At 38.9% G+C, this 21,570-nt stretch overlaps 2 protein-coding genes across 2 annotated transcripts in view; both read right to left on the reverse strand.

Annotated features, from left to right (window-relative positions):
• Positions 1 to 5,984, reverse strand: part of LOC140931120 (uncharacterized) — a 14,764-nt gene extending 8,780 nt beyond the window's left edge. Inside the window, exons 1-2 of the mRNA XM_073380870.1 lie at positions 5,003 to 5,984; positions 2,989 to 2,992 (exon numbers count right to left, since the gene is read on the reverse strand). Coding sequence (XP_073236971.1) covers positions 2,989 to 2,992; positions 5,003 to 5,971 — 973 coding nt within the window. The 5' untranslated portion in view covers positions 5,972 to 5,984. The remainder of the gene's footprint in view (positions 1 to 2,988; positions 2,993 to 5,002) is intronic.
• A 7,139-nt stretch (positions 5,985 to 13,123) lies between these two features.
• The window catches only part of LOC140932284 (uncharacterized), a 62,106-nt gene continuing 53,659 nt past the window's right edge, over positions 13,124 to 21,570 (reverse strand). Inside the window, exon 7 of the mRNA XM_073381904.1 lies at positions 13,124 to 15,043. Coding sequence (XP_073238005.1) covers positions 13,647 to 15,043 — 1,397 coding nt within the window. The 3' untranslated portion in view covers positions 13,124 to 13,646. The remainder of the gene's footprint in view (positions 15,044 to 21,570) is intronic.

Raw genomic sequence — 21,570 nt, forward strand, 5'->3', positions numbered from 1 at the left:
GACGTCCTTTAAAGGGTTCGTCCCCGTGGGGAGGGGGGGGGGGGGGGTACTGCCACGCGTTCCTGTCCCATTAACTTGCGCTGATTGGCTCTGCGATAATTCTCCAACTGATATTTGAGAACAATGAGAAAGGAATATGTCTTTCGGTTCAACAGACGTTAGTGTAACCTGCGATAAATAGTCTAAACTGTTGCTAACTACCATTTATATAAGAAAATGTTTGGAAGGAGCCGACTCACTCGGAAAAACACCACGTTCTTAGTGGCGGGGTTTTACTGTGTTATGAGGTAGTTGCCTTTAGTTTTGTTTTTCAGTGTTGCTATTTTTAAGATTTTGCTAGCTTCGTGATAACCAGTTTATAGACGTTTATAGACTTAGAAACTAAGAGATTCAATATATTTCCCCATATGGTTAGTTCCTAAGTTTTTGTCCAGTATTATCCATTTTAAGTATTTGTTAAATTTAGTTTTGGTTTTAAGTATGTTGAGGTCGATTGAGGCCTTGTGAAGCTCGCTTGGCTTTTCAACGAGAGGATCAAGATTCTGTTTTTTCTCTTTAAACAGGCGTTTATCCTTCAACAGCTACTGACAACAACTCCACTACTCAACTAGCTTAGACAGGGAATTAAATAATCAAACTGTAGACTTATTTTGAGTTAGCTGACCGGAAGAGTTTCTATTGAATACTTCATCGCCTATATCGCAACAGGTTTGCTATAGTAAGATAAGCCTACACAGCCGCAACCGAAAAGTACCAAAGAACCACTTAAATGCTAACAGTGAAACTGCCCACAAGGACAAAACATACAAAACAGGAACTCGACTATGAGTAAAACTCATGGTCAGCTGTACTCCCCAAACAAGCCTACTTCAAAGAAACAAAACTAAATTTAACAAATGGATAATACCAGACAAAAACTCAGGAACTAACCATGCGGGGAAATACATTGACTCTCTAAGTTTCTAGGTCTATAAAAGTCGCATAAAAGTCTATAAACTGCTTATCACAAAGCTAGCAAAATCTTAAAAATTGCAACACTGAAAACAAAACTAAAGGCAACGACCTCATAACAACTGTATTAACTGCCGCAAACAAAACCAGTTTACATAGACTTGGATTCTCAAAAATGAAGCACACGAAGTAAAATCTAGGGTAAAGTAAGAAAAGCTAGATCTGAATGGTTATTCGAGGAGCTTGGCTGGACTTTCGAATAATCCATGATCCTAAGAGAGGATAAACCTTGCTTTTATACTCTCTTGGGTAAACGGATTATTTTTCATAAATGCTTGCTAGTTTTTCTACAGTTCTTCTTTGTCTGCAAGGATTTTTTTTATCTCATTTAAGTCACTTATTTTCAATTATTCAATATCTTTTCCAATGTCCAAATTTGATCCAAATTTTTTTTTCCGCGACTAAATTGTAAATAGACCTGTAAGCCCCTGAGTATATTGGTTAAATAACAAGGGTTTTTTAAACAAAACGTGAAAAATCATAGATAACTGGTAAAAGTCGTTTGACTATAATCATCGTCGTTTTCAAAGGTCAACCGTAGATTGATGGAAGAAAAAAGTGGCGAAAGGTTGTGATAACATGGTAAACTTAAGCTTCTGTCTGATCCAGCACAAGAACAGTCCAATTTGACTCGTCCAATAAGAAGTTATTGGAATTCTAGCCTGCGGAGCAAGCCTTCCCGCCGAGTTCGCCGAGAAAGTTGTCAAAGTTGGTATAACTTTCCGCCCCCCCCCCCCCCCCTTAAATTTTTTTTTGGTCTCGCTCCTACTTTCGCGCAATAACTCGATTGGAAACGCTTCCTACGTAGGCTGTTGGATTTCAAAAAGGTCAAATCCCGACGGGAGGTATCATTACTCAAGAAAATTTTTTCACCGGGAAGCTCCGCCCTGCAGAAAAGGTACCCATTTCGATTACTTTCTATTGACAATTGCTATCCCTTTTACATACCTTGTGGTTTAGAACTCTGCACCCCACTAAACTGTAATAAACAGTTATAAATACACTGTTTTTTTAATATCAATAAACCTGCACGAAATCGACGTTAGTTGATTTCCACTGCTGTGTGTGGCAAGTTTTTTCACCAAGCAAACAAGCTAAGGAGTCATAAGAGAGTTCACACGGGGGAAAAGCCTTTTGAATGTAAACAGTGTGGTAGATGTTTTAGCCAAACAGTTCACCTAAGGATTCATAAACGAGTTCACACTGGTGAGAAACCTTATGAATGTAAACAGTGTGGAAAGCGTTTTAGCCAATCATGGAACCTGAGAACACATAAACGAGTTCACACTGGTGAGAAACCTTACGAATGTAAACACTGTGGGAAGTCTTTTAACGAAGCAAGTAGCCTGAGGAAGCATGAAAGAATCCACACTCTATTAAAGTCGCGTAAATTTTCCCAGGAAAACGAGATTCTGTCTAAGCGTTTGGAATCATGTAAGCTGAAGAGAGCTGGGGGTAAAAACGTTGATCTTAGGGCCACAGACTTTACAAACAACCTGGCAACACACAGAGAGACTGGAAACAGTGGTGTAGCAGACCTGCAATCAGTCATTAATGAGAAACACAGCTGTTGGATTTGTCAAGAGGAGATGAGTAGTGAGGCTCTTCTTCTTCAACACTATGAACATCATATGACCTATGTTTGTGAAGACGACTCTTAAAGTTAAAATGCGTTTCAGTTCTCGTAAGTTCTTTTCGGTTCTTTGGCAAAATGTTTCTAGTTTCAACTTGAAAAGTTTGGTTTTTTTTAAAGTTTGTTACTTTTATACCTGCGATTCATTCCATGCGTACAATTATCAGGAACTACAAGTATGAACGATGAAAGAACAGCTTCTGTGTCTTAAACAAACTAAAACCCAGGTTTTAGCCTCACTTACAGCGGGTTATAAGTGGTTTGTCTTCTACATACCATTTACGGTAATTAATATAACAACTGAAGTGTTTCTGAACCCACAGCTGTAAAAACATAATAAAAACAAGACTATAGTATATGGACGAAAGTGAAAAAAGGATTCCTTAAAAAAATCACAGTCCATGATTCGTAAAGCGAGAAGTGATAAATGCATGTCCTTGGAGAACTTTCATCGGTACTTACCGTATTTATTCGATGAACCGTCCTGGGCGCGTATTATTTTTGGACCTTGAGAGTGGCCTCGTATTCGTGGTGGGCGCTTATTCGAGGCTGGGCGCTTATTAAATTTTCACCATGTTCAGCAATCGTAGTATGTTTATTTTGCAACAAAACAATAAATGCTAATAACAAAACGCGGAGAAGTAACAAAGCAAGGTTTCTGTAAAATACTCTGAAGAAAACTCCGTCCTCGGGGAAGTCTCTTATTAGAATTTATTCACTAAAGTGGGTGGGGTGGCGGTGAGCGCTTATTTGAGTTTGATTGGGAGGAGAAGGGGGTGGGTGCTTATTAACTTTTTCGGCCTTTAGGATGAGCGCTTATTGGAGGTGGGCGCTAAGTTAAGGTTGGGCGCTTATTCGAATAAATACGGAAATTTTCTTGAAAGTTTCTTGGAAAATAGCGCGCGTAAGAAAAAGAAAAACAAATTGCGCCATCGTCACGTCATTTCCTTTTTTCCTTCTTTTAAACAGCTCCTGTCTAACAAGTTTCCCGTGAAGTCATCCGTGTGTCTGTAGTCTAATAGATCATGGGCAACGACCAATCACAGCGCGCTTAGCATCCAGTATATTCTATAAACTGTCGACCAAGCAGCGCGCCGCCAGAAAACATTTAGTTATTCTAAAAAGGCCCCTGTGACTTGTCAGGAAAGAAAGGCCGTACACAGCAAATAAACAGGTTTGATGTCCACAATCCTATCCACGAGTACATGCAAGAAGTAATAGAAAACTGACCAAAAACAAAATTAAAACGTTCCGTATCTTTGTCAACCTTGAGGTTTTGACGAAAATAGTTAAAACGAGACCACAACAAAACATATCGTATAGCAGTCAGGAATTTTCCCAACGTTCTCAACAGGTGTCTGTCACTTGATGGTATTACTTTATGGCCGATTTAATAAGTTCTAAAAATCCAAGACAAGAAAGCCAATTGATAATTGTATCCCTTTAGGCAAGAATAGCTACTAAGAACACGCATAATTGCATAAATGAATTGCTCTAAAAATTAGAGGACTACACCTGCAGAAATCTCGAAAGGGACAGGAAGGCCCCATAATACCCCGCCAAGGGACAGAGTAATGAAGGGCATTAGACAGCCCCTTTGAGGTAGCCTGTACACAGCCTGTACTCTGTTAGCTTTCGACTATGTTTATGATAGATTTTGCAAGTGTAAAATATGTAAATGTAAAATATGTAGAAAGGACGCGAGCGAATCGAGCGCGGAGCCCTCGCCCCTTGCGCTCGCGGTCAATAAATCCCGTGTGGCGCTCGGCGACCTCTAAAGAGAAATAGAGGGTGTGTGATCTGGCTATTTCGAGGAAGCCAAGCTAAGGGGAACCAGGGGGACTTTAAAACTCAATAAGGTGGATTAAATTCAGGTTTACACCTCATTTTTAAGTTACTAGTACTTCACCTTCACCTCAGGCTCTCCACAGAGTGCGCGTGCTGCTGTTTCGTGACCTTTTTCCCGACTCCCCCGAACGGACAGCTTGCTTACAAACAATATGAAAGGGGAGGAATTTCACTGGTTGAAATAAAATGAAAGGGCAAAGAAATCTATATCTATCGTTTCGGACCTTAAAAAGGCCATAAAGGACTTAGAGATGCATTTTATCGCTCTGAATACAGGTTGATTTTCACTGACGCGTTTTTGGCTACGCACTTTAACGCACGTGAATATCAATCACGTAAATAATGTAGAGGCAAGATATAAAGTGCTGAGATAAAACGTGAAGTTGAGCGACAACTTTTACGCTTACGAGCGACTGTTGATGCTTTGTCTCTATTTTATTTGCAAAGGTAAATTTTACACAAGTAAGATTTCTCACCAGTGTGAACTCTTTTATGAATCCTTAAGTGGACTGTTTGGCTAAAACATTTGCCGCACTGTTTACATTCAAAAGGCTTTTCCCCAGTATGAACTCTCTTATGACGAGTTAAGTGTCCTGCTACACTGAAGCACTTGCCACACTCTTTACATTCGAAAGGCTTTTCCCCAGTGTGAACTCTTTCATGAGTCCTTAGGTTTCCTGCTTGACTAAAACACTTGCCACACTGTTTACATTGAAAAGGCTTTTCCCCAGTGTGAAGTCTTTCATGACTCCTTAGTTTTCCTGCTGTGCTAAAGCACTTGCCACACTGTTTACATTCAAAAGGTTTCTCACCACTGTGAACTCGATTATGACTCCTTAGGTTTCCTGCTTGACTAAAACGCTTGCCACACTGTTTACATTCAAAAGGCTTTTCCCCAGTGTGAAGTCTTCCATGACTCCTTAGTTTTCCTGCTGTGCTAAAGCACTTGCCACACTGTTTACATTCAAAAGGTTTCTCACCACTGTGAACTCGATTATGACTACTTAGGTCTCCACCTGTGCTAAATGTCTTGCCACACTGTTTACATTCAAAAGGTTTTTCCCCAGTGTGAACTCTCCTGTGACGACTTAAGTGTCCTGCTAGGCTAAAGCACTTGCCACACTCTTTACATTCAAAAGGCTTTTCCCCAGTGTGAACTCTTTCATGACGCCTTAGTTCTCCTGCTGTGCTAAAGCACTTGTCACACTGTTTACATTCATAAGGTTTCTCACCACTGTGAACTCGATAATGAATCTTTAAGTGAACTGTTTGGCTAAAACATTTGCCACACTGCTTACATTCAAAAGGCTTTTCCCCAGTATGAACTCTCTTATGACGACTTAAGTGTCCTGCTACACTAAAACACTTGCCACACTGTTTACATTCAAAAGGCTTTTCCCCAGTGTGAACTCTTTCATGACTCCTTAGCTGTCTTGCTTGGCTAAAATACTTGCCACACTGCTGGCACTCAAAGGACATTGGGCTTGTTCCTCCTTTAATATGTTATGGTTAGGGTACCTTTTAAGAGGAAGGACAAACATTATTAGGTAAATGTAACATTCTTTGTATTTTTTTGGGCAATACATTGAACAAACTTTGTGGCCAGCTAGTGAAAGCAAGGTCTGTAACAAATAGTTTAAAAGTTGAGAGGGATATTTGGAAAATAAATTAGAAATAATTATTATTGTAAAGAACAACCGCTAAAGAAAAAAGGTGGTTTCTGACCATGCACCATCTGACTACACACCTAAAAACAGGAGTCAGTTAATGTAACGTTGACTTTGTATTCAGATCAGAGAGTCCCCTGTGTTTTGTAAAATAACACACACTTAGCAGGAAGGAAGAATAGGACTAGTGTCACAGTTCTGACTTCCTGTTTGTACCAGGAAACAACCAACCAACCAGGAGATGGAATTGATTTTTTTATAACAAATTGAAATGTACAGGTAAGTAGCAATGTTCACACACATAAAGTGGGATGTTGTGCAACTGTAAATAAAAAAAAAATCTGAACTTCCAGCAAAACAAACGGTACTGAGTGACTCCACATAAAGTATAATAGTCATGATCAATAAATACAGACAAGCACTTTTTAATTTTAAAAAAGGGGGGCTGGAGAGGGTAGCATGATAACTTCCTCTAGTTATGGTATTTGGGCACCTCTACAGAGGACAGAGAGTCTGGCTTGGTCATACCCTAAGGCATGGGAAGAGAGACCACCTAGAAGACCTGGAGTGGGAATGCTGGATAGAGTAGCGGATGGCAGACCTTATGCAGTACATTAAGGAGTAGGTTTTTTAAAAATTACACGTTTTGACCCTGTGCAAATTTGTGATTTGCTGTCACACAAAAAATACTATTCAGCGAATGCACTGTTGTCTTCTCTGGCCACTGTAATTTGTTAAATTCAAGACAATTTTGATTCATAAATCAAGAAGAAACTGGCGTGAAAAGCTACAAAGAACAAATTAAGCTAACATTATTTCATGATTGTAAGCCGAGTTGAATTTTTTATAAAGACGCTGTTGATATCTCGTCAGGGGCCGGCCATAAAGTACAGGGGGGGGGGTGGGCTATAAAAATTTTTTTTTAAGTACTGCTTTTCAGTGGCCCACCCACAAATTATTTGACAAAATTGGGGTGGCCCACCCCTGGAGTGGCACAGAAAAAACTAGTGACCCACCTCCCAACCGAAACCAGTAACGCTGATGTGGATAGGTACATTAGGGAACATTGGCTTACCACTTCAAGGCGATTCAGAGGAGGAACCCTTAAAGCCTACTGACCGCCAAGGAATTTAATCACAAGATTAAAAAAACTTCCCGATTTGAAAGAGAAATCTGAGTAGCTCAAGAGTAGTATCCAGAAAGAGAATGCCCAACAGTACACTAAAAAGTCTGGGAAAATCATCAGTGGGCAAGAGTGTGGGCAACGCTTCAATGAAAATGCTGGGGAATGATTGCAGAATTGCAAAGTAACATTGACCAGACTTTGATGAGGGCAGAGGCCCAAAAAGAAAAACACAAGACAATGTATCCTTTTGCAAAAGAAACATTCGTCTTGAAAAAGAGAAGAGTGAAAAAAAAATAAAGCAAAAGTTAGGAAGCGACGCTGTGGAAGAGCAGAGAAAAATTGTGAGAGAGTGTTCTCTGCAATCAGTCACTCATCATCTTATGGTGAAGTTATAACCTCCGATCATTGTAGTGTGATAGGCCTTAACAGCTTAACAAAGAGAGATGGTAGGTGGTCAAAACTATTAATAAGTAAAGGTAAATTTACAGTGGATGCTATTGAAACAATCATAGCAAACAGGAGGAGGAGGATGGTAATGCTTCTGAGGGTGATGGTAATGGTGAAGATGACTAAAGATAATTAGAAAAAGATATTAAAAAAAGATGTTAACATAAGTTAGGTTTATGAACACACAGTAGGGCTTTGTTCTAGATTTTACACTATAAAAAGTTTCCCGCGTGACTACTCTTCAGATTTAAAGACTGTATATAAATAGATACAAAATATTTAATAATTGTGAATTCCTGTTGTCATATAAAGTTGGATTAATGTGAAAAATTAGATTTATTGTTAAAAAAAGATTTTACTAATGTTTTTAGTGACATGTGAATAATTTAACATGACCCACCCCAAATGCGGTGCATTATTTTTCCTGACCCACCCTTTTTAACGTGTTAAAAAATAGTGACCCACCCCCAATTTTTCATAGCCCACCCCCCCCTTGTACTTTATGACTGGTCCCTCAGCGAAAGTTCCCACAATGTGTGAACTACAACTACACACATCACAAGAGCTTCATTTTTGGTTGAGAGACTCATCGCTAGCAATTTGCAGTATATTTGATTCTTTTCATGTTGGTTTGTTCATTCCAAAAAATCACAGAAACTAGAAGTGGCTTTCATGTTTTGGCAAACCAAACATCATGATCAAATGTAGAGTGGAATGTCAATTGCTAACAAATCAGAAAAGTCAGAAACTCCAATTAAGGTGGTTCGAACCTATTAATATGGATATTGGTTATGTTTTGGATTTGTGTTTTTTAGAATGAAAGATTCAACCGATTTCTATGATTTCTGGCATACCAAATAAATATTGATGGAACTTTAAGAAAATGTTATTTGTTTTCTTGTAGATATAGAAACCTTTGAGATATCGGCATATATATTTAACACCTCATTTTTACTAAAATGTAAATAACTTCAAAATCCCACGACAGATTTTTCCCTAACTTCAGCAAATAAGCCTCAGAGCTCTCTAGTTTTACATCTGCAAGTTTGAAGGGAATCGTGACCGTAGAACTCGCTGCACAAAATGCTGGTCAAATTAAACCGTCAAATACTATGCTAACACATCGTTGTGAAAGTTGACGCATGAATAGAGGTAGAGTGCCGACAGACTATATCTCCTATCTGAAAGGATATTCCTACCTAAAGCTTTATTGCAAGAAACAGTGATCAGAAAACAACGGTGAACATAGTTAGCACTACAGGAAGAACAACTTTATGCTGAGTGTGCGGTAATATTAAAGAACTTCTATTCATCAAACTTAAGTTGTATTTGTCCCTCTCTTTTGGAAACAAATCTTAACAAAGCAAAATATAGCATCTACGAAAAACTGTCAAGAGTTTTTAGCGTCGCAGGTTCCTGTTTTGAAGAGAAATATGGCCACCAACTCCAGTACTTCTAACCATCCATTTTTCAGCTGCAATGAAAACCCATGTATTTGGTAATTTATTCAAGCTTGCCATCACATTCGCACGGAAAGTTTACCACTTGGGAATAAAGATGAAGACAAATATGACAATTCTCTTATTCTTCTCATTATCCCCAACAGTAAATTGCCCATGCGAATGTGACGAGAGGCACTCAGCTTAAAATTGTTCTTCTTAAAGTGTTAACTGTATTCGCTGTAATTAAGTTTCTGATTGCTCTGTTTCTTGCAATAAAGCTTTAGGTAGAAATATCCTTTCAAATAGGAGATAGTCTGTTGGCAGTCTTGCTCTATTTGTGTGTCAACTTTCACAAATGTGTTAGCGTAGCATTTTAAGGTTAAATTTGACCAGCATGTGCAGTGAGTTCTATGGTCATGATTGCCTTCAAAGTTGCAGACGTAAAACTAGAGAGCTCTAAGGCTTATTTGCTAAAGTTAGGGAAAAACCTGTCATGGGATTTAGAAGTTGTTTACATTTTTCGTAAAAATGCGGTTTTAAATATATGCCGATATCTCAAAAGTTCTTACACCTACAAGAAAATAAATAACACTTTCTTAAAGTTCCATTATCAAAAATCATGGAAATCGGTTGAATCTTTCATTCTGAAAAACGCAAATCACCACCTTAAACAGTGTTGACAAGTTAAAGGAAAGCTTCTCGAAAAAAACTTAACCAAAAATCTAACACCCATTTACCTCAGTCTTTGAGGTAACGCTACAAGAAAATTTTGGTTGGTTTCTTGTGTCAACAATTTATGCCAAAAATTATGTATCGGTCAAATCAAAGCTTCAACATGCCTCCCCCGGGCAACCCCCCAGGCATTTGACTTTTTTGAAAATTATTGTTCAAATTTCCCCCCTACCCGGGCCCAAATGCCGTTCAAATGCCCCACACTAGGGTCCATTCAGGTGATCAAATGCCCCCACCCTGGGGACATTTCACAGGCACAAAAATGACAGAAGGACGGCGGAAACGCCTTCAGTTGTCGAACAAAATCTTTATAAATATCACAAAAACGGAGAAATACTGTTAGCGTATTTACTACGAACAAAAAACTCGTGCAAAGCGGTGGAAATCGCTGCTACAAGGTTACTGAATGCTCAGCTTTTCTTCATCATGCAATATACAAAGCGTTCTATAAAAAAAGATCCCACCTATTGAGATTACTACATCATGACCATTTCACTGACATGCATCATCGCTCACTGTATAAATTAACATACTTGCAGTAGATCAAAGTAGTTGACCTGAACTTTTTATTTTATTTTATTCTATTTTATGTTGTTGTATTGAATCGCTGGTATAGGTATTGTATTTCCTTGTAAACACAACAATAACATACATTCATACTTTCAAAGCCTGAATCCAATATTAAAAATGTTAAAATTTAAATACTTCAAAAACGGCACAAACCTTGTTTAAGCCCTTTCCTTGTAACCAATTGGCCACAAAGGCACAATCTTTTCCACGAAAATCCTCTAACACCACGTCCCCCATGATAGCTCGCCACGCCAAAGATTTTACATGAAATTGAGGGTGCAGTTCAAATTCCCCACCCCTAAAGCATGGGGATCAAATTCCCCACCCCCTGGAAGACTCTGATAATCAAATTCCCTCCTCCCCGGGACGGCAAAGATGTCAAATGCCCGGGGTATGCCCGGGGGGGCATGTTGAAGCTTCTATTTGACCGATACATTACCGCATCAGTAATTCTCGCTACGCGATTCTCGTCACGCAGGAAAAGAGACGCGACTGGTAACTTACTTTTGAGTGGTACTGTAAATTTATTGTCTTTCTGATCGCCCTCCACTTTTTTAGTCAGCGTTCGACTTACATTGCCGTACTTACTTTCCTCAACCACAATTATAGGTACATATCCTTTTCATATGGCATGTCGATCAAAATGTATCTAACCCTACCAATGAACGTTATGTGCTTGAAAGCATAAAATATAAAACCATCTTAATAATTTGAACTCTTTTATACCTGGAAAATTTGCTCAAAGGAAGCCCGAGGTCACGCAGTTTATAAATGTGCGTCTATTCTTTGGTCCACTTCATTTCAAGTCATCAGTGTGTTCGTGATCAGTACCGAATCAGCATATCACTATCACAACTAACGTACCCATAATGTATGTAAGATTGCCTTACCTTTAGTAACAAGACCCTTCCGTTTCAATCAAATAACACGAGGGTAAATTAGATGAAACCTTGAGCTGAAGGATTCACAAATGAAATGATGCGAGAAATCTGGGGAGAGTTCAAAAACCCGTGGGGACTGGGGATCCAAGCTGTTTTGTTTGCTTGTTTTAGGGGCCGACCATTTAACTGTTGAGGGGCGGGGGGTCGGGATGATTTCTGGTCATCAAAATTTCTTTTTTTTAACTAGCAATCTGGTGGGCAGGAAATTTTTTTCCCTTTTTCCCCCATAAGCCTTCTATTACATTTGTGCTGCATGCAATTTTTTTCTTCCGACAAGCGCTTGCAGGAATTTTTTTTTCAAATCACCCACCCCCCCCCCCCCCTCAAGAGTTAACTGGTCGGCCCCTTAGCAGTTTTTCGTTGGAGACAAACTCCGAGTGCAATATTTATGCCAATGCCGTCAATGAGATCAAAGCTATAGTTGTTCCAATTCGGTCGGCAGATTTTATATAAACCTTCCCCGCAGGTTAACAACCCTTGACAAAACGATTTTATTAGCGGTAAAACGGTGCGAGGCTTGATATTTCAAGTACCCAGCTCAAACAAGCTTTTAATTTTCCATGCAAATTTATTTACGGACAACCAGTGACAAGAAGCCGTATTTGAGAAATGTATAAAAAGTGGGGATAAAAAGTTCACATCAGAGAAGGGAAATTTGCTTGCGGACCACCGTGGAAACGCCGTTTTTAACTTTTTCAAATCAATTTTCGTAGTGAAGCAAGTTGTTATGTTATTTTCAGGTATAAATGGTCATAAATGTACAATGACCAAGGTACTTTTCAGGCAGGTCTTTGAAAAATCGAACTGCAACGCTTTTAAAAATGTTTAATGTAAAACGGCAAGAGCCATAATAGGACAGGTCCTATAATGATCTCTTGAAAACGGTCTATTGTTAACTACTAGAATACAACTGGGAAGCAAACTATTCTGGTTAATAGTACAACCTTCACTTCTTTCGTGAGGAAACACTTGTCTTCCATAAGGCTTAACAAAACTTAGAAATATATTATCTTTGTTATACTACTACATGAGAAAGTTCTGCAATTTGATTGGCTTAGAGCAGTGGTATTTCAGGTTAATTTGAAAAACCTACATGGGAAAATTACAAAACTATTGCGGGTAGTAGTATAAACAAATAATAGCATGATTTGTAAATGATATTTGGCATAAATACCACTCGTGATATCTCAAAATTGTCTCAAATTTCACTCGCCATAACAATTTCGAAATATCACCAGTGGTATTTATGCCAAATATCAAATCATGCTATTACCTATACAAACACTGACCTATTTTTAGGATGAGACAAAGTTTAAGTTTTTGTATTGTAGTGTTAATGATATGGATAGGGTATACTGTAAATCGCCTCTGAAATAAACATAAACACTGCTCCCAAAGAAAAATAGAAGCTGCACTTCTATTTTCTTCTTCTAATTATCCGTGGTTCAGCTGAGCTGTTTGCAAGAGGGAAAAACTGAAATGGCGTGATGGTGACGCAATTTGTTTTTCTCTTTCTTGTGCGTGCCACTTTCCGAGAAACTTTCAAGAAAATGGACGTCAAAAACTGTCAATGTTATTGTAAAAAAAAAAAAAACCCAAACAAATCGAGAACAATTTTTCATAGAAATGACATCAAAATGTTTAAAACCTTGCAGTGAAATTTCTCGTCACGGCTGGTGGCTCCACTAGCGTTTTGAAAGTTTGAACACCTTGACGTCATTCTCATGATCGATAACTTTAAGAGTACAGACCATACAAAAGTTGCCAATTTGTTAAATTAAATACCGATGGAATTTCTCCAAAGGCATGCAGTTATGACTTCTCGCGTTACGAATCATGGATTAAGATTTCTTAAGGAATGTTTTTTTCATTTTCGTCCATATGCTATAGTGCTGTTTTTATTATCAATGTTCTCACAGCTGTGATTTCAGAAACTCTTCAGTTATTATGTCAATCACCGTAAATGGTATGAAGAAGACAAACCACTTATAATCCGCTGTAAGTGAGGCTAAAACCTGGGTTTTTTCTTGATAACTAACACAGAAGCAGTTCTTTCATCGTTCATACGTATAGTACCTGATAAACGTAGGCATGAAATGAATCGCAGGTATGAAAGTAACAAGCTTTAAACAAAACCAAACGTGTACAGTTGAAACCAGAAAATGTTGTCAAAGAACCCAAAGAAATCAAAAGTAGAAAAACGTACAAGAACTGAAACGCATTTTAACTTTATGAATCGTCTTCACAAACATAGGTCATATGATGTTCATAGTGTTGAAGAAGAAGAGCCTCACTACTCATTTCCTCTTGACAAATCCAACAGCTGTGTTTCTCAGTGATGACTGATTGCGGGTCTGCTACGCCACTGTTTCCAGTCTCTCTGTGTGTTCGCAGGTTGTTTGTAAAGCCTGTGGCCCTAAAGTCAAGGTTTTTTCCTCCTGTTCTCCTCCGTTTACATGATTCCAAACGTTTAGACAGACTTTTGTTGTTCTTGGAAAATTTACGCAACTTTAATAGAGTGTGGATTCTTTCATGCTTCCTCAGGTTAGTTGGTTGGTTAAAACACTTGCTGCAGTGTTTACATTTGTAAGGCTTTTCCCCAGTGTGAACTCTTTCATGAGTCCTTAGGTTTCCTGCTTCGCTAAAACACTTGCCACACTGTTTACATTCATAAGGCTTTTCCCCAGTGTGAACTCTTTCATGAGTCCTTAGGTTTCCTACTACACTAAAACACTTGCCACACTGTTTACATTCATAAGGCTTTTCGCCAGTGTGAACTCTACCATGAATCTTTAGGCTTCTTGCTTGACTAAAACACTTGCCACATTGTTTACACTTGTAAGGCTTTTCCCCAGTGTGAACTCTTCCATGAATCTTTAGGCTTCCTATTCGACTAAAACATTTGCCACACTGTTTACATTCATAAGGCTTTTCCCCAGTGTGAACTCTTTCATGACTCCTTAGGTCTCCTGCTTGACTAAAACACTTGCCACATTGTTTACACTTGTAAGGCTTTTCCCCAGTGTGAACTTTTTCATGATGCCTTAGGTTTCCTGCTTGACTAAAACACTTGCCACACTGTTTACATTCAAAAGGCTTTTCCCCAGTGTGAACTCTTCCATGAATCTTTAGGCTTCCTATTCGACTAAAACATTTGCCACACTGTTTACATTCATAAGGCTTTTCCCCAGTGTGAACTCTTTCATGACTCCTTAGGTCTCCTGCTTGACTAAAACACTTGCCACATTGTTTACACTTGTAAGGCTTTTCCCCAGTGTGAACTTTTTCATGATGCCTTAGGTTTCCTGCTTGACTAAAACACTTGCCACACTGTTTACATTCAAAAGGCTTTTCCCCAGTATGAACTCTCTTATGACAAGTTAAGTGTCCTGCTACGCTAAAGCACTTGCCACACTCTCTACATTCGAAAGGCTTTTCCCCAGTGTGAACTCTTTCATGATTCCTTAGGTTTCCTGCTTGACTAAAACACTTGCCACACTGTTTACATTCAAAAGGCTTTTCCCCAGTGTGGACTGTTTCATGAGTCCTTAGGTGTCCTGCTTGGCTAAAACGCTTGCCGTACTGCTGGCACTCAAAGGACATTGAGCTTGTTCCTCTTTTAAGGTGTTATGGTTAGGGCTGACTTTGTATTCAGATCTGGGAGTCCCCTGTTGTTTGTAAAATAACACACACTTAGAATAATTATTGCTGATAAAGACTCATTATACTCCCTTGGGTTTTTGATTTCAAGAAAGCTTGAGGTTGGTTGGGTGGGGGGGATTTACCGAGAGGGGGGGTTACTTAATGTAGCGAAACCCATCACCAATAGCAGAAGGAAGAAACAGACTAGTGTCACAGTTCTAACTTCCTGTTTGGACCAGGAAACAACCAACCAACCAGGAGATGGGATTAATTTTTTTTATAACGAATTAAAATGTAAAGTAGAAATGTTCGTACAAATGAGGTGGGATGTCATGCAACTGAAGATAAAAAAAAAATCGGAACTTCCAGCACTTGAATAAACCATACTGAATGACTCCACATAAAGTATTACAGTCATGATCAATAAATACAGTCAATCACTTTTTCATTTTGTGTGAATAATTAAGGGGGGCTGGAGTGGAGGGATGATAACTTTCTCTAATAATGGTATTTGGGCACCTCTACAGAGGACAGAGAGTCTGGCTTGGTCATACCCTATTCCATGGTGATCTTGTCCCATTAGCTATTGAAGGAAGAGAGGCCACCTGGAAGACCTCGAGTGGGAATGCTGGATAGAGCAAAGGATCGTGGCCCTTATTTAGTGGTCAAAAGGCTGCCTTAGATCGAGAACTATACGGAAGGACCTGCCTGTGGGCAGGAAACACACACACACACACACACACACACACACACACACATACACAAGGCAGACCTCTCTCAGAAAAGTGAAGGGGCCCAGCTGTAGTTAAATTTCTGCAATTCCGGTAACAAGAAAGGAACCTTGTTAATAAGGACTCCAAAGAGACATACATAGGTTTCTGTATGATGAGGGGGTGTGTATTACGCAGGCTCCCATCACAAGAAACAGTGAAACCTGTATTTAGCAGGCCACCCTCTACTAGCAGGATCATTTTGACAATTACTGCACTTCACATCCGAGGCACCTCTTAAACTATTGTATACTAACTACTATAACACCGCGGCAAAACGCACTGCGCATGAGCACAAATTTAACATCTGGTCAGCTTTTTATTTCTAGTCTAGTATATAAACCAATTGTGTAAGCATAACTTTGCCGTCACGCCAAGTTTAAAAGCAAAAAGGAAGAAACAGACAAAAAAGGGGGCGAAAAAAATCACTTCATTCCATAGCTTATATATTTTTCTAGTGTCAAACTTTTGCACCACAAGGTTATCTGGTTGCACCAACGGTGAAAATGATGTTTGAATTTTGTAGGTTGCTAGCGCTCGACAAGACGAATTTGTTTTCACTGCTTTTCTTTCATGCTACTGGTTTGGCATAAGTTAATTTTGGGGAGAAGGCCATAACTAAGAAAAGAATAGCAATACTTATGAAAGAAACTAAAAAAAAGACGTCATTATTATCATTAACGCTAGAACCAGGAAATAAAAGTTTAGTCCGTTCAATCAGAGAAAACAAGAACTCAAAACAAAAGATGGACGGGATTTAATAACAACCTCAACTTTGCTGACTACCGTCACGAATACCCGGCGCTTTCGGTCTACTGAATGATCTTGGCCGGGAAACTAAACATGCTAAAAAACATACTTTCATTCAAGAAAATGCTTATTTTATTTCTTATTAATTCTTTTACATGGTCGTTATTAAGTTGAAGATTTCAAAAAATTTCAGACTGTGTGGCTCGGCTGCATCTCCCGCGAACATGAAACTTCCAGCTGCTAAATACATGGCATGAAAATTTCGACTTCTAAAACCCATCTAACCAGCTTTTTCTCTCCGATTCTGAGAATGAAAGATTTAAATAAATAAATAGAGTTGTCAACTTGCTGCCATCCTCAACAGTATAATTAACCTTAGCCTGCGAGCAAGCTCTCCTATTTGGGCAAGCGAAGCGAGCCTCGCGAGGTAGCCTGCGAGCAAGCTCTCCTATTTGGGCAAGCGAAGCGAGCCTCGCAAGAACGCGCGAGCGGAAGCCGAGGAAAGGAGAGCTTGCAACGATCTCTCATAAATTTTCATTTCCACCCCGGAAATCCCGGGACTCCGCAAAGCGTGAAAACTGTCACCGCAAACGTGCCGCAGATTAGAAAAGTGACAACCGCCTGTCAAGTAAGTTTAGACAGCCGAGGGCGCATAGAATTATTTATTTATAAATCGCTCTCGCAACAGCATCAAAGCAATGTTTTTAATCACTTATATGTTTTTTTTCACCAGGACATCGAACTTCAACGTATCAGTTCGGATAAGAACTCACTACTTTGATTCTCTTTTCGTTTACTTTTAAAAGGTCGTCCATACTGCAGTGTAGAAGACTACTCCCCATCGCAATCAAAAACAAAAACATCATATATTTGTCCGTCTGGAACTGGAGAATAGCGTTTTCCTGCACTTGGTTCTCTTAAGGTTTATTCCAGTTGCTTCCAACTATTTCTCTTTTCCTTCTTTACGATAAAGCTACACAGCTACACTGTCAAGTACACGTTTCTGAATTTTTCTACCCAGTGGAATTCAATCGGGCGAAGAAACCGATGTTGGAAGACTGCGCTTTAATCACTCTTCACTTCACTCACCCAGTTTTCAGAACTAAACAAGGCGCTTGACACAAATGAATACAACTGATGAAGGGTTTTCATTTCCTTCCACAAGAACTACAAACTCGGTCCGACTTATCCTCGGCACACAATATTCTCTTTGCGAGAATTACATCAAACGAGCCCGTCTGCATTGAGGGCTGAAACAAGTTCTCGGTACCAATCTGATCCCCCTGAGAACCAAATTTGACACACCGACAAAGCGGGTGCCAGCTTGGCCTGTTATCAGTCAACTTTGATTCGGGAACGTCATTTTTCAGCCAATGGTATTTCCCTTCATCTGGGCGAAGTACAAATGAAAATTTGTAAGGGATGGTTGCAAGCTCTCCTTTCCACTGCCCCTGGCGGCTTCGCCGCTCGCTCACGCGTTCTCGCGAGACTCGTTTAACTTGCCCAAATAGGAGAGCTTACTCGCAGGCTAAATTAACCTTAAGGTGTTTCATGGCAATCTACTCAGAAGAGCTTCATTTCAAAAAAAGGAACTCACTGGTAAATAAAACTACAAAGCGATTGTGTGTTGTCGTTTTCCAAATAAAGTAAATAAAGCTCAAAGTGGTTTTTAAGACATTAAGACTGAGAAATTGAAGAACCGAAAAATAGAACTGCAATACACAAGTTTGCAATGATAACTTTTTATGTCCTAGTTTCAGCTAGGTTAAGTGAAAAATGGCAGTCAAAAACTTTGTTTTCGTTTGACAAATTCAGTTTACCTGACATTCAAGTTCTTATCACCTTACCTTTCCTGAATCGAATCGACTAATTGTTTCAGTGATCTGTGCCTGGTTATCCATAAAAGCAATTTCAATAACTATGAAATAGTCAAAAACAAGAGCAGTATGAAGCAGAACAACTAAACCAAAAGCTGCACACAGAATGAAGCCGAGGACGCGGGAGACTTTGATCTGAATGGAAAGTGTGACTGAAAAAGTGACCAGAAATGCTCAACCTGTCGCATGCGTAGACGTTTTGCCGTGGTGTTAACTACTATAACCATACAACATATGCATTGTACACAAACTGATTATCTCTTTATGGTAACTGCATGCAAATGTCAAGGACAAACACAGACTGGAGGACAGAGAGAGAGCAGCAACTGCCAGGCCACTTGCATTGGTGTGACCAGTAGTAGGAAATGGTGATTCCAACAACCACATTCTTTAACATCATTTACAGATGAACAATCAAACTGACTTGGACTCTTCAATGTGCAACACATATTATTCTGCAGATTTCTTACTATCACTATTGATCAACTTGAACAAAAACAGACAACAATAAAATGACTTTCTGCCTGTCCATATATCTGTCATTTTAATTTGACCACGTTTACATGATATGTGGGGAGATGTGCCAAGGTGGATATCACAGTCTGCCAGGGTAACCTTCTCAGCTGGAAACAAATTTGCCATGTAAACGTTTCAAGGTGGGGTTACCTGCCTAGTTGGGGTCAGATTCGTAATACATCAAATTCGGGCAAAAATCACTTAGGTGGTGGCTTTGCATCATTATTAAAGGTAACAATAGAAAGCAACAGCACTGAAGGTTGCAGCAACAACAGCAAGTGAGTGTACAGGAGCATTAATCGCCAAACACATGGTTTGCCGGAATTTTTCTTGTTACATGCTTACCAACCATTTAATAATCTTGAGAAAGTGCACCCCAGGATGGCGGGGTTGTAAGATTGCATTTAAAGGAGAGTTATTTTGTTACCCCTCCTATGCAGGTTACCTCACCTACCTGAGGTCCCCCACCCCCATGTAAACAGGCCCTAACAACACATGTACAGTTGTATACTAAAAAGACTTTATTACTGCGATCAAAGATAGAAAGAAATACTCCTGTCCCATTAAGTCTTCGTACCCACTAACATCATGGCTTAACTGACAATTGACAAATATCATCTTGATTAAAATGATTAATGGAGTCAATAACCACAATTTGATTAGGTTCAGTAATATTATTGAACATAATCAAACTCACCCAAAACTGATAAACTGACTGTTCATCACAAAAGTTTTAGCGTGGGGATATATGGATTCACTTATTTTGACTTGCATGTACGGAATCAGCAATGCAGTTTTGTAAAGCACATAGAGTTGTTTGAAAATAATATTAAGTCAACATGATTTTGATAGATCAAACAAAGTTTCATTGTTAAATTATATCAAAGATTACATGTTAGTTTATAGCTCTTTTAAAAATGGACATCCTTACTATCTAATTTCAGGGAAGTGAGAGTTTTGCAAAATGCTTCAACTGATAGACTGTTTTAATCTTGCCACTCTATTTTGATCAACATTTTCTGACACTTTTGTTACCTTGGCTATATAATCTACACTGTTTTGTCAAATATACGGGTTACAGTACAGCTTAAAAGAAAGTTACCAGCTTCTCGCAAGACGCGAATAACATCGTGGGCTACACGATTCTCTTCGCGTGCTTCACATGCTACGTGATTCCTGTAGTGTGCTATGCAATTCACGAAGCGCACCATGGCCTAAAAACTGTAAGTACCATGGCCAAAATTCTTAACTGATTCCAAGAATGAGTGGTAAAGCTTTACAAGGACTAACACGCATACAAATTCTTACCTATGCATCCTGCAGACTGTTGCATATAATTCACTTTGTAGAGGATTGGTATTTACGTATTTGTGCAAAACATGCTTTTAAAAATTTTAAAACCACTGCACCACCTTAAAAACTACATTTTTTTCCCAAAAACTTTGGGATGATACAAAATTTAGCTTCACTTGTAACTGCCTGCAGGTTTTGTTAAATGCTTCAAGCTGAAATGAATCGTAGACCGATTGGCAACGCTTCCAAAAGCGCTGTCACAGCTTTTGACTTCCTTTAGACAAACGGATGTTCCAGCGAACTCTACCAGAACAAATCTATATTGGATATTTGAAAACCATACAGTTCATTGAGCTGTTTTTAAAGTTTAAACCAGTAAGTTTATCAAAGCACTAAACACTGAATGTTTTCATAATGTTTAGTATACAAAAACAGTACTTAAGGAGTAGGTTTTTAAATTACACATATATTGACACTGTGCAGATTTGTGATTTGCTGTTACGCAAAAAATGCTTCTCAGAGAATGAACTGTTGTCTTCTTTGGCCGCTGTAATTTGTTAAATTTAAGACAATTTTCTTTCATAAATCAAGCAGAAACTGGTGTTAAAAGCTATAAAGAACAAATTAAGCTCACATTATTTCGTGATTGTAAGCCACGTCAAATTTTTAATAAAGTTGCTGTTGATATCTCATCGGTGAAAGCTGCCACTACACATGAAATACAACACATCACAAGAGCTGACACTTTTTTTTTGTTGAGAGACTCATCACTAGCAATTTGCAGTATATTTGATTCTTTTCATGTTGGTTTGTTCATTCCAAAAAATCACAGAAACTAGAGGCGGCTTTTACATTTTGGTATTTCAAACCAAACATCATGATCAAATGTAGAGTAGAATGTCAATTGCTAACAAATCCCAAAAGTCAGAAACTCCAATTAAACAGTGTGCAGTGTGATTGACAACTTAAAAGTCAAACCTTCTTGAAAGAAACTTAACCAAAAATCTAAACCTTTTCTACCTCAGTCTTTGAGGTAACGCTACAAGAAAATTTTATGCCAAAAATTGCCGCATCAATGATTCTCGTGCTACGCAATTCTCGTCACACAGGAAATGAGACATGACTGGTAACTTCCTTTTGAGTGGTACTGTAAATTTTTTGTCTTGCCACTCGCCTTCCACTCCTTTAATCAGCATTCGAGTTACATTGCAATCCTTTAGGGTAACACGACATGTAAACAACCTTAATATTCCCTGGTGTTGCTTAGCAACTGGTCAGCGTCGTTTTGCCTATAGATGGGTTAAG

Source organism: Porites lutea, chromosome 3 (genome assembly GCF_958299795.1).
Source record: "Porites lutea chromosome 3, jaPorLute2.1, whole genome shotgun sequence".
NCBI lineage: Eukaryota > Metazoa > Cnidaria > Anthozoa > Scleractinia > Poritidae > Porites > Porites lutea.